General features: G+C 43.8%; 1 protein-coding gene and 1 pseudogene across 1 annotated transcript; one reads left to right on the forward strand and one right to left on the reverse strand.

The window, feature by feature from the left end:
- The first annotated feature begins 2,168 nt into the window (after positions 1–2,168).
- Positions 2,169–4,584, forward strand: LOC120789871 (annotated as a pseudogene).
- Positions 4,585–8,789: 4,205 nt separating this feature from the next.
- On the reverse strand, positions 8,790–10,326 carry mc1r (melanocortin 1 receptor). Its single transcript, XM_040130222.1, has one exon. It carries the CDS (start codon positions 10,202–10,204, stop codon positions 9,227–9,229), a length of 978 nt encoding a protein of 325 aa, XP_039986156.1. The 5' UTR covers positions 10,205–10,326; the 3' UTR covers positions 8,790–9,226.
- Between the last annotated feature and the right edge of the window lie 1,773 nt (positions 10,327–12,099).

Here is a 12,099-nt window from a genome sequence, read left to right on the forward strand (position 1 = left end):
TTACACTAGTATAAAGAAGGGGGGGACATACAACCTGGTATATCAGGTCGTGTGTGCCCCATTCGACAAAAACATACTTTTTATACCTGATGGTATGGTAACAAAAAGTATCACAGAGTTGCATAGTGCAGCCTAAAATACACCAGAGAATGATTTTTCTCCATATTTAATGAACAAAAATGCCTTTGCTCAGGAGAGAGTTACTGTGCAAAGGGCACTGCATTCTCATGAATAAAGAGATCTTCTGTTCAATGATGTTTTCTATCACGAATTCCTGTGTTTGACAGAAGCATGTGACCCACTTCAGACACAAAGGAAATATCACTTTGTATCACATTTAACATGGTTTACATCAATAATGATAATATGTAACCTGCCCAATTAGTGCAGATTGGTTGCAATGTGGGAAAATGTAGATAAGGAAAAAAAAAAAAAAGACTTCTGAAAAAAAAATTAAGACTTCTGAATAAAACTGCACATAGATACAACACACTTACCTCAGACACTGATCTCTCAAAACTAACATCCTCATGCTCATATAATAACCTATCTGTTCCTCCTCCACAGTGGTGTTGAATTGATACCGCTTATTTTCAAACACAAGGCAGTTCTATTCACTGTTTTCATCTGTAAATTTTGTCTGACTCCCAAATTCTTCTGTGCTTCAAGTCAAAGTTATATAATTTGATAAATATATATCATGTAACAAAGTGCCCAGTCTTATGAAAAAGCTCTCACATCAAGCTTTGGCTTATATACTCAGGAGATACAACACTCAGCTTTAAGTTGAACCAAAATGTGACCCAGTCAGCATCATGTTCTCCTGTCAACCATGGAAAATGAGATTAAAACTGGGTGGGGACTTAAACCCAGTACACAACCTATAAGGGGGGTAGTTTAAAGCAAACCCTAAGAGGCTCTAAGCAAATTTTGTTAATAGGTTCCCTCAAAACAACAACCCTTTCCAATGTAAGGTCTTCCCAGATGCAAAGCAGTCTTTTGGGTGTTCATCCTGTCCTCTTCTACACACATGCCAAATCTGTTAAAATGAACATGAGCATGAAAACAAAAGCAACTGGGCTTCTGCACTTCACTATCTGTCCAAGATGGCTTCAACATAATTTCTCCTAGCTGATATTTTTTTTAAAAAACCTAGTAACAAAAATAACAAAAATGCAAGTGCATAACGAAGGCCTATACAGGATGTAAGGTACTGTTATTAGCAATAATTGTTATCTTGCACAAGACTGTTAAACGGTGATCATTGCATAATGGATTGATAAGCCTCTAGATATTAAGATTTAAAAAAAATATTTAAAAACATAACTTGTTTTTATGGTAACAAGATAGCAGGCATAATAAAAACAGCCACTGTCACTCTTTGTTTCTTTCATTTTATTTTTTCGTTTCAGTATTCAGTATTTTCAATTGACAGGGTGCATTTATGCCTAGAGAATTTTTCGGTATTCATATCAAAGTAAATCTTAGTTTGTTTATATATTCTATTTGTGTCCATCCCTGAGGGTCAGAGCCGCCTTGGTTTCTGGCCATATGGATAATCCTGATTCATTACAGCTTGAATGTGTTTGTTGTTTGGACAGCAGCTGTTGAGATTTTGTCTTTGCTTTGAACAGAGCTGCTTTGTGCAGCTAAATGAGGGAATAAGTCCCAACCCTAACTGTAAACACGCTGCTCCCTGCAAATTATACACACTTTGATCATCCTTTGGGCTAATCAGCAATAACTACTGTCAAGTGGCATGACACGTCTATGTCTGCTTCCTTGTATATTTATTATGTTATTTATTTTATAAATTTCAATATGACTGGAGTCCCTTTAACATATCATGATTAATATACCTACATTTGCGGTAAGATGGCTGGATATGTACAATAAAACTCATATCCAAATAAAAAATATGGTTTGTTGAATCTTTCAATTTTCACTTGTTATGACATCACAAGTTTGACCCAACTGGTGTATGGTGTCATTAGAGAGTGAGACAAGTGCATCAAGACACAGGATGTCTACTTAGCTGTCTATCTACCTTTTGGCCACCGAGGCAGCAAAAGTTACTTCAAAATGGCTGTGGATCAGGAGGGGGGAGCAGTGGGTGGGGTAGTGCTACCAAGAGAATCCCATTCAGACTGACCAAAGGACAACGACACATGGCAATGGAAATGCGAAAAAAAAGTACAGAATGTATTTGCGGCAAGGTTTGTAAGAAGCCGCGAGGCCTGAAGATCCACCAGGCCAAAATGAAATGCATCCACACAGTGCAAGTTTCACAGCGCAAGAAGTGGCTCCAGTTCAACGAAGACGCTGATGCCATCTTGCAATCAACAGGCAAGAGTGAAGCTGATCGACGCCTCCAGACAATTACTACATTCATCGTCAGCCTAGCAGCTGAGATTATCGGGCTTGGGGAGAAGAGAACAGTGAAACACCCCTACACCATGAACAACAAAGCAAGCAAGATCCACCAGCTCAGGCAGGAGCTGAAGAGCCTAAGGCGGCAGTTCAAGGAGACAAAGGAGGAGGGGAGGTTACCTCTCACAGAGCTGAGCAGCATCCTCTGCAAGAAGCTCACAACCTTAAGAGGGGCCAAGTAGCATGGGAAGTCGAGAAAGAAGAGGGCCAGGAAGCAAACTGCCTTTCTAGCAAACCGATTTGGATTTACAAAACAGCTGTTAGGACAGACGCACAGTGGCCAGCTCTTCTGCTCCAAAGCTTAGATCGGTAGCCACCTCAGAGACACATTCAGTGATGAATCCTGGGGGCAAGATCGGAGCCACTGTAATTCTTTGATCAACCCACCTGCACCAATGCTGGAAAATGACAGGAAGGTGGTCAAAACGGCAAGAGCAACCTCAGCCCCAGGAGCAAGTGAGGTATCTTACAAGGTCTGTAAGAACTGCCCATGGTTACTCCACAGACTCTGGAGGATTCTGAAGGTGATCTGGAAGAGAGTAAGGTAGCTAACCAGTGGATGCATGTGGAAGGGGAGTGGATTCCAAAGGAGGAAGAGTCGAAGAACATCCATCCGTTTAGAGCCATCTCGCTGCTCAGTTTTGGGAGAGAGACTCTTTAGCACTGTAGCCAGCCACCTGACAGACTACCTAGAACTCACTACATTAAAACCTCAGTCCAGAAAGGAGGGATCCTGAAGGTGCAGGGTTATCTGTAGCACACGTTTGGTCACCCAGCTGGTCAGGGAACGCCAAGAGAAAAAGGGGGACCTGATGATGCTGTTTTTGGACCTAGCAAACGCCTATGGGGTCATACCCCACAAGCTGTTTGACGAGGCACTGAACTGCCACCATATCTCCGGTAAGTTCAGGGACGTCATTCTGGACTACTACAATAGCTTCTGTCTGAGAGTCTCTACTTGGTCTACAACTTCAAAGTGGCACAAGCTTGAGAGAGGAAATCATGACTGGATACACCATTTCAGTGACATTCGTCACGCTCGCCATTAACATGCAAGTTAAGTCTGCTGAGGTTCAGTGCAGAGGGCCCCTATCAAGTCCGGCGTGTGACAGCCAGCTATTAGGGCTATTATGGATGACCTGACTGCAACAAAAACATCTGTCCCAGCGAGCAGTTGGATCCTAAAGGGCCTTGAAGAGCTGATCACCGCGGCTCATATGAGTTTCCAGCTGGCAAAGCCTAGATCCCTGGTGCTGAAGCAAGGAAAGTCCATCGGTAAGTCCTGCTTCACAATTTACAGCACCCAGATACCATCCATCACCAGGAAGCCAGGGAAGAGCCTGGGAAAGACTGCATCCTGAGAGACACAGCCACCATTAAAGCAATCAAACAAGAGTTGGAATCCTGGCATGCTTTGGTGGACAAGTCAGGCCTACCAGGCAAGTTTAAGGGCCGGATATACCGACATGGCATCCTCCCTCAGATTCTTGGGCACCTTTTGGTCTACGAGGTCCCAATCTCCACGGACGGGGGCTTTGAGAGGAGGGTCAGCAGGTTCCTATGGAAGTGGATGGGACTACCTCGGAGCCTAAGCAACATCGCCTTTTACGGGCAGAACGACAAGCTGAAGCTCCCCATCAGCAGCCCGAATAAAGAATTCATGGTGACCCATACTAGAGAGGTCCTGCAATACCAAGAATCCTGCGATCCAAAAGTCTCTCAGGGTTTGTCAAGATAAGGAAAGGACAGAAGTGGAGGGCAGCAGAGGTCATGGATGTCACTGAGTTGTGGCTGAGGCAAAGGGTGCTAGAGGGCGCAGTGTCTTATGGATGGGCTGGCCTGGGTTGTAGCACTACACCTAACTACAACAAGGAGCAGGAAAAGGACAGAGCGTTACTGATCCAGTATGAGGTGTGAGCATCAATCCAGGAGAAGTGAGCCAGTAGGATGGTTGGAATGCAGCAGCAGGGACCCTGGACAAGAGGGGAGCAAGCAGTGGGGTGCAAAGTCTTATGGGCTGAGCTGCTTCGAATAAAGTTCTTATTCCAGGCTGTCTATGACGTTCTAATAAGCCCATCCAACTTGTTCTGCTGGGGCAAGGCAAAGTCACCAGCTTGCCCGCTGTACCCATCGAAAGCCCTGAGTGAGGGGTGAGGGGCACCACCACTGGCGTCACGGCCAAGTCCTGAAAGCCTTTGCAAACCCCATCTGCAGTGAAGAGGACCATGATTTTCGTCAGGGCTTTGGAAAATCCAACATCAGCTGCTAGGACCACCACCTCTGGCCTGCTAGCAATAGCACAAGACCGGAAGCTCAAAGTCAACCTGAGGGAGGCCCTGACGTTTCCAGAAACTGCTCCCACAATGATGCTAAGGCCAGACCTGGCGCTGATCTCATTAGTCTCCAAGCAGATCATTAGCCAATGAGAGGCAGAGGGCAAAGTACACTGAACTGGTGGAATAATGCTTAAGCAACGGGTGGCGAGTAAGATACAAGCCCAATGAGGTGGGACGCAGAGGGTTTGCAGGGCAGTCCCTCTGAGGGGTGTACAACATGGGCATCACAGAGGCCAATAGGCAAAGGGCCATCAAGATGGCCACAGAGACAGCAGAAGTTGCTTCAAGATGGCTGTGGATCATGAGAGTAGAGGTGTGGCTGGGGTAGGGCTCCCTGGACACAAGCCAGGGCTTGATCAACCCTGGCTAGGTTGCCTGGGTGAGGGTGTGTGATTTGTAAAATACGGCAAGACGGCCCAAGTATCATAGAACTAGAAGCCTTTTGCAAGGAAGAATGGGCGAAAATCCCCCCCAAAAGAACTAAAGGACTCTTGGCTGCTACAAAAAGCCTTACAAGCTGTGATACTTGCCAGAGGGGATGTTACTGAGTACTGACTATGCAGAGTGGCAAAGCTTTTGTTTCAGGCCCTTTTCCTTGTTTGTTATTATGAAACTGTAAAAGATGGAAATACAAACGTAATCTTGCTTAAAATATTAAAGAAATGTGTCATCTTTAACTACATGCCTTGTGGAAATCAGGTAATCTTTTACTCACTTAACTATTCACAGAAACAGAAATTTTGTTGAGTGAAACACAAACTTTTTCATGTGACCGTAGGTAGGTAGGTAGGTAGGTAGGTAGGTAGGTAGGGAGGTAGGTTGTTACACAGACAGACAGACAGACAGACAAACAAACAGATAGACTTTATTGATGCTGTGAGGGAAATTGTCATGTTACAGCAGGCTGGGGATTACAATAGAATAAAAAATTAAAACCACAACAGCAGAATTGCAGACCTGCAGAGCCAGATATTGAATAAAAATATACGATATATATGTCAGAAACAATGTGCAATTTATGAAAGGTTGGAAATTTGAAAGGTTGGAGTGCAATAAAAGTGTGCAAAATGGCAGTGTATGCAGTTATATACAGCACAGCAAATTAACTTGATCATGAGTTTAAAAATGGAGCATTCCAAAAATGTCCCTGTTGTGTTAGGCTGTATATCAATGGCCCTTCTGTCTGCTGAGAGGAAATGTTGTATTGCATAAAATTTTTCTAATGAAGCAGAAAAAAAGGAGTTCATGTTGTATGTAGATATGTTTAAGTTCAAGGACATGTAGTTAGTTTATGTCTACTGTATTGGCTTATCTCCAGATAATGTGGAGATACCTGTAAAAGTTTAATGAATTGAGACTTTTACATCTGAAACCTGCAGCCATAACTTGATAAACTTTATATCTATCTCCTTATTTGGTGCCTCTGACAAATGGTGCTAATTGGACAGCCATTTCTTAGAGAAATTGAAAATTTGTATCTAGTTAGCGTGCACATGAATGAAGACTTTAGTCTGGATATTTGGTCTCCAAATAACTAAAACAACCCGCCAAGCAAGCATACTATGTAATAACAAGACATAAAATCATGGAAAATATATTGGAGGAGGGATTAATAATAAAGCTGCTGTTATTATTCATTTACATTTCATTTATTATTCATTTACCACAAGCTTTTCTGGTGTTGGCCCCTTTATTTGAGACAAATAGATAACATGTAAACAACAGCTTGTAAAGGAGCACATATAACACATGTTCCTTCTATACAGTAACTGTACCACTTGTTTGACTTAGTTTCAAGTTAACATGGGATGCATGCTACAATTTTTTTTAGTCATACCCACAGAATATACAATATGTGTTTAATCAGGTTTAATTTAGGAAGCACCTTGCACAAATGTCTTATTAAAAGTCTCAAAATTCTCTCTTTAAAAAGGGCGACTGTGGCTCAGGTGGTAAAGCGGGTTGTCCACTAACAGGAAGGTCATTGGTTAGATCCCCGGCTGCGGGCCAAGATACAGAACCCCAGATTGTCCCTAATGTATCATCGGTGTGTTAGTATGTGTGTGTAGGAAGTGCTGTATGTATAGAAAAAAGCGCTGTATGAATGTGTGTGTGTGAGGCGTTAATGTGGCATGTAGTGTAAGACGCTTTGAGTGGTCGATAAGACTATAACGGCGCTATATAAGTGCAGTCCATTAAAAGAGGCTATTTTTATACACGGACAACCATACTGTACATTCACAATCCTCTGTAACTTCCATGCCAAAAAGACAGAAAAAGAAAATAAAGTTATGATATTAAAACAAAAATGCCAGTATCAATACTGAAAAGAGAAAAAGGAAAAGTCAAGTGAGTTATAATTCAAAATCAAGAGGAAAATTACAAGTGAAAGATATCAAGGACTGAATACACTGATAACAGTGGGGGCTGTGTACATTATTCAAAATCAACATGCATGTTTCACACTGCATGGTTTCCATCATCTAACCACTAAATTAAATTATTATTTTTGTCTTGGCAGTCAGCCTGATCATGGGACTTATGAGTATTTTTTCCCTTCAATTTGGAAAAAACTGTCTGAGAAAACCGACCCCAATCCCCCTATACCAAGCATTGTGTGGAATTTTAAAACAAAATCTGGACTTCATGGCTCGAATGCAGTTTTATAACTGCATTTCAATTTTTGTAAAATAAAACCGGTCAGTTAGAGTCTAAAATGTAGGTGCTCTTTAAAACGAATCCGAAAGATCAATAAAAACATGATAGCCCATCATAGGATAAACAAATTTAAATTATTTTTTTAAAAACTGAATAAAATAGCAGGCTTCTCAATTTCAAGAACCTTATGTTGCACCCTACATTACATTTTAGGACAATTTAATCTATTGAAATTGTTAATATAGTCTAGGTGGTCTCAAGGCTGTCATTTAGCGGTTCCGTATTGCTGGAGTTGGCATCTGCGCCAGCTGCAGACTAAAATCATAGGCTAAATAGGACTAATTTTTCTAATCTATAGCCTATTTTCCAAAAACTTCTCCACAGGCCATCAGACCCAAGGTCTCACTTGTTAGACCCACATAACTGAATTCGGGCCCCTAACTCGTTTAGCAACCGTCCCTGTTTGCACATCTCAGAGAACCACAAGAACTCTGACATGCCGTCTTTGATAAACCCTCTTACGCCCCGGGCCTCGGGCCTACCACCAGGCGAGGCCGTTCATGTGATTTCGCATCTTTTTTTCTTTTTTTTTTTTCTTCAGTCATCCGGACATTTATTTTTGGGTGAGTAATTTCCACTCAACGCCACCGAGAAGGCTGTAACAAGCCTTTTTTTTTTTTTTTTTTTTTTTTAAGTTGCAGCGCACCATTTAGGGCCAACAAAGCTTTCCTTTTATATTTAATCAATTTCCTGCTCTTTTTGCAGCGGCTTGGATAGGGTAAATGATCTTAGTCAATTTATTTCCAAATGAAATAAAAAGTTTTAGCAACAATAATTTCAACATTATTCTTATTACACGCGATGCTTCTCTTTTTCGGATAATGCAACGCACACATTTGGCAGTTACTTTAAAACACTCGGAAAAGGACGCAAGGTGGAGAAAAAGGTGGAGGGTCCAGACATAATAGTACTCATGTGGTAATTACTTTTCTATGACACATCACACTATCTCTAAAGCCTTGACGTTAACGCCTGTTTTGCCAAGCGCTGAGTTTAGTTGACTGTAAAGATCCCTAAGAAATCCAACTTTTGGCATAATGCGAAGAATTTCTTCAAGTTCATTTCAAATGGAAAACAGCCCCAAAAAATAGCACACTAACATTCAGTTTTAATTTAATGAAGGAAGAAATTCAGCTCTGAGATATAGCGAATTTCCACTGCATGTTTTCAGTGTCTTTTCTTGTCTTCTTAAAAAAAATGTCAGTGCCTTTTTAAAGCAGAGTGGATATAGATCACATATTTCGACCAACAAAAAAGACATTTTATATAAAAGAAAATCCAATTTGATTTACTGGGAGGGGAAAAAAACACAGGGAAAAATGTCTTAACAAAAATAAAATGGTGATCAATTATTACAGCTAATTAGTCCAGTGACCTACTGTCTCTCTCAATTTAGAGAGTCTCAAAACTAAGGATCTACCGGATTAAATGTCCAGATGTTTCACAGTCAGTGATCCAGAGCCAGGAAGGGGGTAACGCAGCAATAAATAAACCCCCAAATAAAACGGAAGCCACGCGTGTGAATAATCATCAAATCCACATCAAATGACACGTACAGAAGTCTTAATCAGAGATACAGTCCTGGTTAGTTCTGTGCAGTGTCGCGCATGGGCATCAAACGTGCTTCAGTCATGGCTTACTTCGGCCTGGGCACAATGTGGGCCCTCCATTCAGGAGGAAGATGTGGCCGACATTGCTGATGACCCGATTTGCCCTCGTTTTCTCCCCGAATGTACATGCCATCACACGCCGAAGCACCACGAACACAGTACCAGCTCCTGCAGGGTTTTACGCAGCTCCTGGCTCCGGTAGGCGTAGATGAGCGGGTCGATGAGCGAGTTGCAGATGATGAGGATAAGGAAAAGGTTAAAGTTTCGGAAGAAGCAGTTGCAGAAGGGGCTGGTGGGGCAGGTGAGGATGAGGATGAGGTGGAGGAAGAAAGGGCCCCAGCATAAAATGAAGACCCCGAGCAGGATGGTGAGGGTAATAGCTCCCTTCATGCTCGTGGATTGGCGCCTGCTTTTGTGGAAAGCCATGATCCGCCGGGAATGCACGTGCGCCAGGAGGAACATGTGCAGATACAACACGGCGTTAAACACCAGCGTGGTGCAGAAGAAGGTCACGAGGCACACGATGACAGCGTTGTCGGTGTGGTACACGATGAAGAGGATGCTGGAGGTGACGCTGGCCAGCCACACCACCACGATGATGGTGATGGCGCGCTGCGTGGTCATGATGCTGTGATAACGCAGCGCGTAGAAGATGGTGATGTAGCGATCCGCGGCGATGGTGCACAGAAAGGAGAGCGAGGACACCACGGAGCTACAGATCATCACGTCGATGACGTTGTCCAGGTGGCGCAGCATGCCTGGGTGCAAGTCCAGCAGGCCGTGGTCGTGGAGAAGCATGAAGACGGTCTCCACCACGTTGCTGACACTGACGAGCATGTCGGACACAGCCAGGCAGCAGATGAAGTAGTACATGGGCGAGTGCAGGTTGCGGTTCTTGATAATGGCTAGAACCACCAGGATGTTCTCCACCAGGCTGATGAGCCCCAGTGCCAGGAAGAGCTCTTGCGGGATGCGGATCTGCACGCAGCCCAAAGAGTGTCGCTCGCCACCCGTAGAGTTCGTCTCGTTCTCATCCATGAGGTCACTCAGCGGGCTGAGCTCCGCGTGCGGGGTAGAGAGGTAATTCCGCGACCTGTTGGTCCTTTCCATGTCTAGCTTCTGTATGGGGACCGACGGGGTTCCGGGCTGTCGCGATGGATCTTACTGCAGCACAGTGTCAGACTGGGCGAAGGAGTTTCATGAGTCTTCTATGTGGTCTGGATGATGCTTCAGCATCAGCTGTTGCAGTCACACGTTGCCCCACAGTCAGCTGTATTAAAAAAAAAAAAAAAAATCAAGCCACTCTCCCGGCGCAACTCTTCAGTGGTTGAACTCATCCACGCGGTGGCTGTTAAATGTCCACAAAGCGCGGTTTAGTGAGGTGCTGCTACCATTCATTTCAGCCATTGACTACACAACTCACGGCTGCGGGGCGAACAGTCGAATGGAGGCACCGCAGCAGTCCGGAGAGCTGACGCGTTCGTCCGTGTGAAAAGTGCGTCCCCTCGCCGCAAGTCTTCTCTTCTATGAATGTAACTCGTCCGGCACAGAGATCCATAAAACGTCCTTCTCCTTTAAAACTTTGCGCTCCCAAAGTCACTCTTATAGTGCACCAGACCCGCCCATCCGCAGAACTCCTTGTACCAATTCAGACTCCTCTGACCATCACGGTGACGGTCAACAAAGTGTCTTTGGTATCTCTGGAACTGGAGGCTGTGACTTGCTTGAACATTTGTCAAAGTCATGCAGGACTCTGAAAGACTCGAGGCGGCGACTCCTCTCACGCAAACGCCAGCTGGGCTGCGGTCCTTTCTCAGTAGCCTGGCGTCTGACGGCCGCAGTTTCGGGGTGGGGGGTGGGGGGGCGGAGAGGAGAGCAGCGCGATAATGCGCTTGGTCTCACCGTTGTTTTGTCTGCTTTTTCATCTTTTATCTCCCTGAAATGTTTGTTGGAATGAAGGCCGTGCCGTTTCCAATTACCTTAACGAATGAGGTTGGATGCTATGAATGCAAACAGTAATACATTCTCCCTCTAAGAACACTTTTAGGCAGCATGCGCAGGAATGTCACCGCTCCACCTGTGACCGCCTTGTTGGCCATTGCTTAGCGGCACACTATCAACTTCGTTTTGTGCTCGACCTTCATAAAGCACTTTCTTTGGAAATCTTGTATGTACAGTTAACCTCCCGTTGAAACCAATCTAGGAGCTCAACCATATTGGAGGCTAGGCCTTCGTTGAACACTGAAAAGGCTACTGGCTGCAGTGACTGTTACACCTATCCATTTAACTGCAGAGAGATCCCTTCCTAAAGCAGCTTCAGGGCAAGTGATGGAGCACGAAATCCCCGGCCCTAGTTCTGTTCAAAAATGATTTCAGTTGAAGCTAATGTGAAGCTTCAGCTCTCTGAATCAGACAAATCAAGTGGCTATCTTCCAAAAATTAGTATCTGGTTAGAACAAGATTTCCCTCTTTGTTTGTTTCCTGAGCCACAGCAGAAGGACAGAAAGAGAATTCAGTTATAAAAAAGACAGTGATTTTGGAAGACATCCACTTCCGTTGACATAATCAGACTGCTGACGTCTCATATTACCATTTCTGAATTTTGGAATGCACAGAACTATGTCTGTGAATGTGTCCCTAGTCGCTTACACTGAAATTATGAACAGGAGAACCGAATGCATGAAACAAAAATTCTTTCAGTCTGCCCATGGGTATGTTCATGAAAAACTATGACCCCGTCCTTTAATGCAATTCCAGATTTCAGTTTTGACTTCTTTGGTGTCTTGACGCTGCAGACCTTCTGCTCTTTACGGTTGTTTGCTTTTAACCACTGTAACAGACCTTAGAAGTAATTTGGCTCATATGCTGCTGTAAACATTATTGTTGTTGTTGACACTTCAGTCCCTGTTTCATGCAAAAACTAAATCAATTAACAACAAACTCGTGTTTGTGACTTGAAGGGAATAACGTGATGAGCCATACCATGCTGAACAGAGGATGGTAAT

This window comes from Xiphias gladius, chromosome 1, assembly GCF_016859285.1.
Source record: "Xiphias gladius isolate SHS-SW01 ecotype Sanya breed wild chromosome 1, ASM1685928v1, whole genome shotgun sequence".
NCBI classification, from domain to species: Eukaryota; Metazoa; Chordata; class Actinopteri; order Istiophoriformes; family Xiphiidae; genus Xiphias; species Xiphias gladius.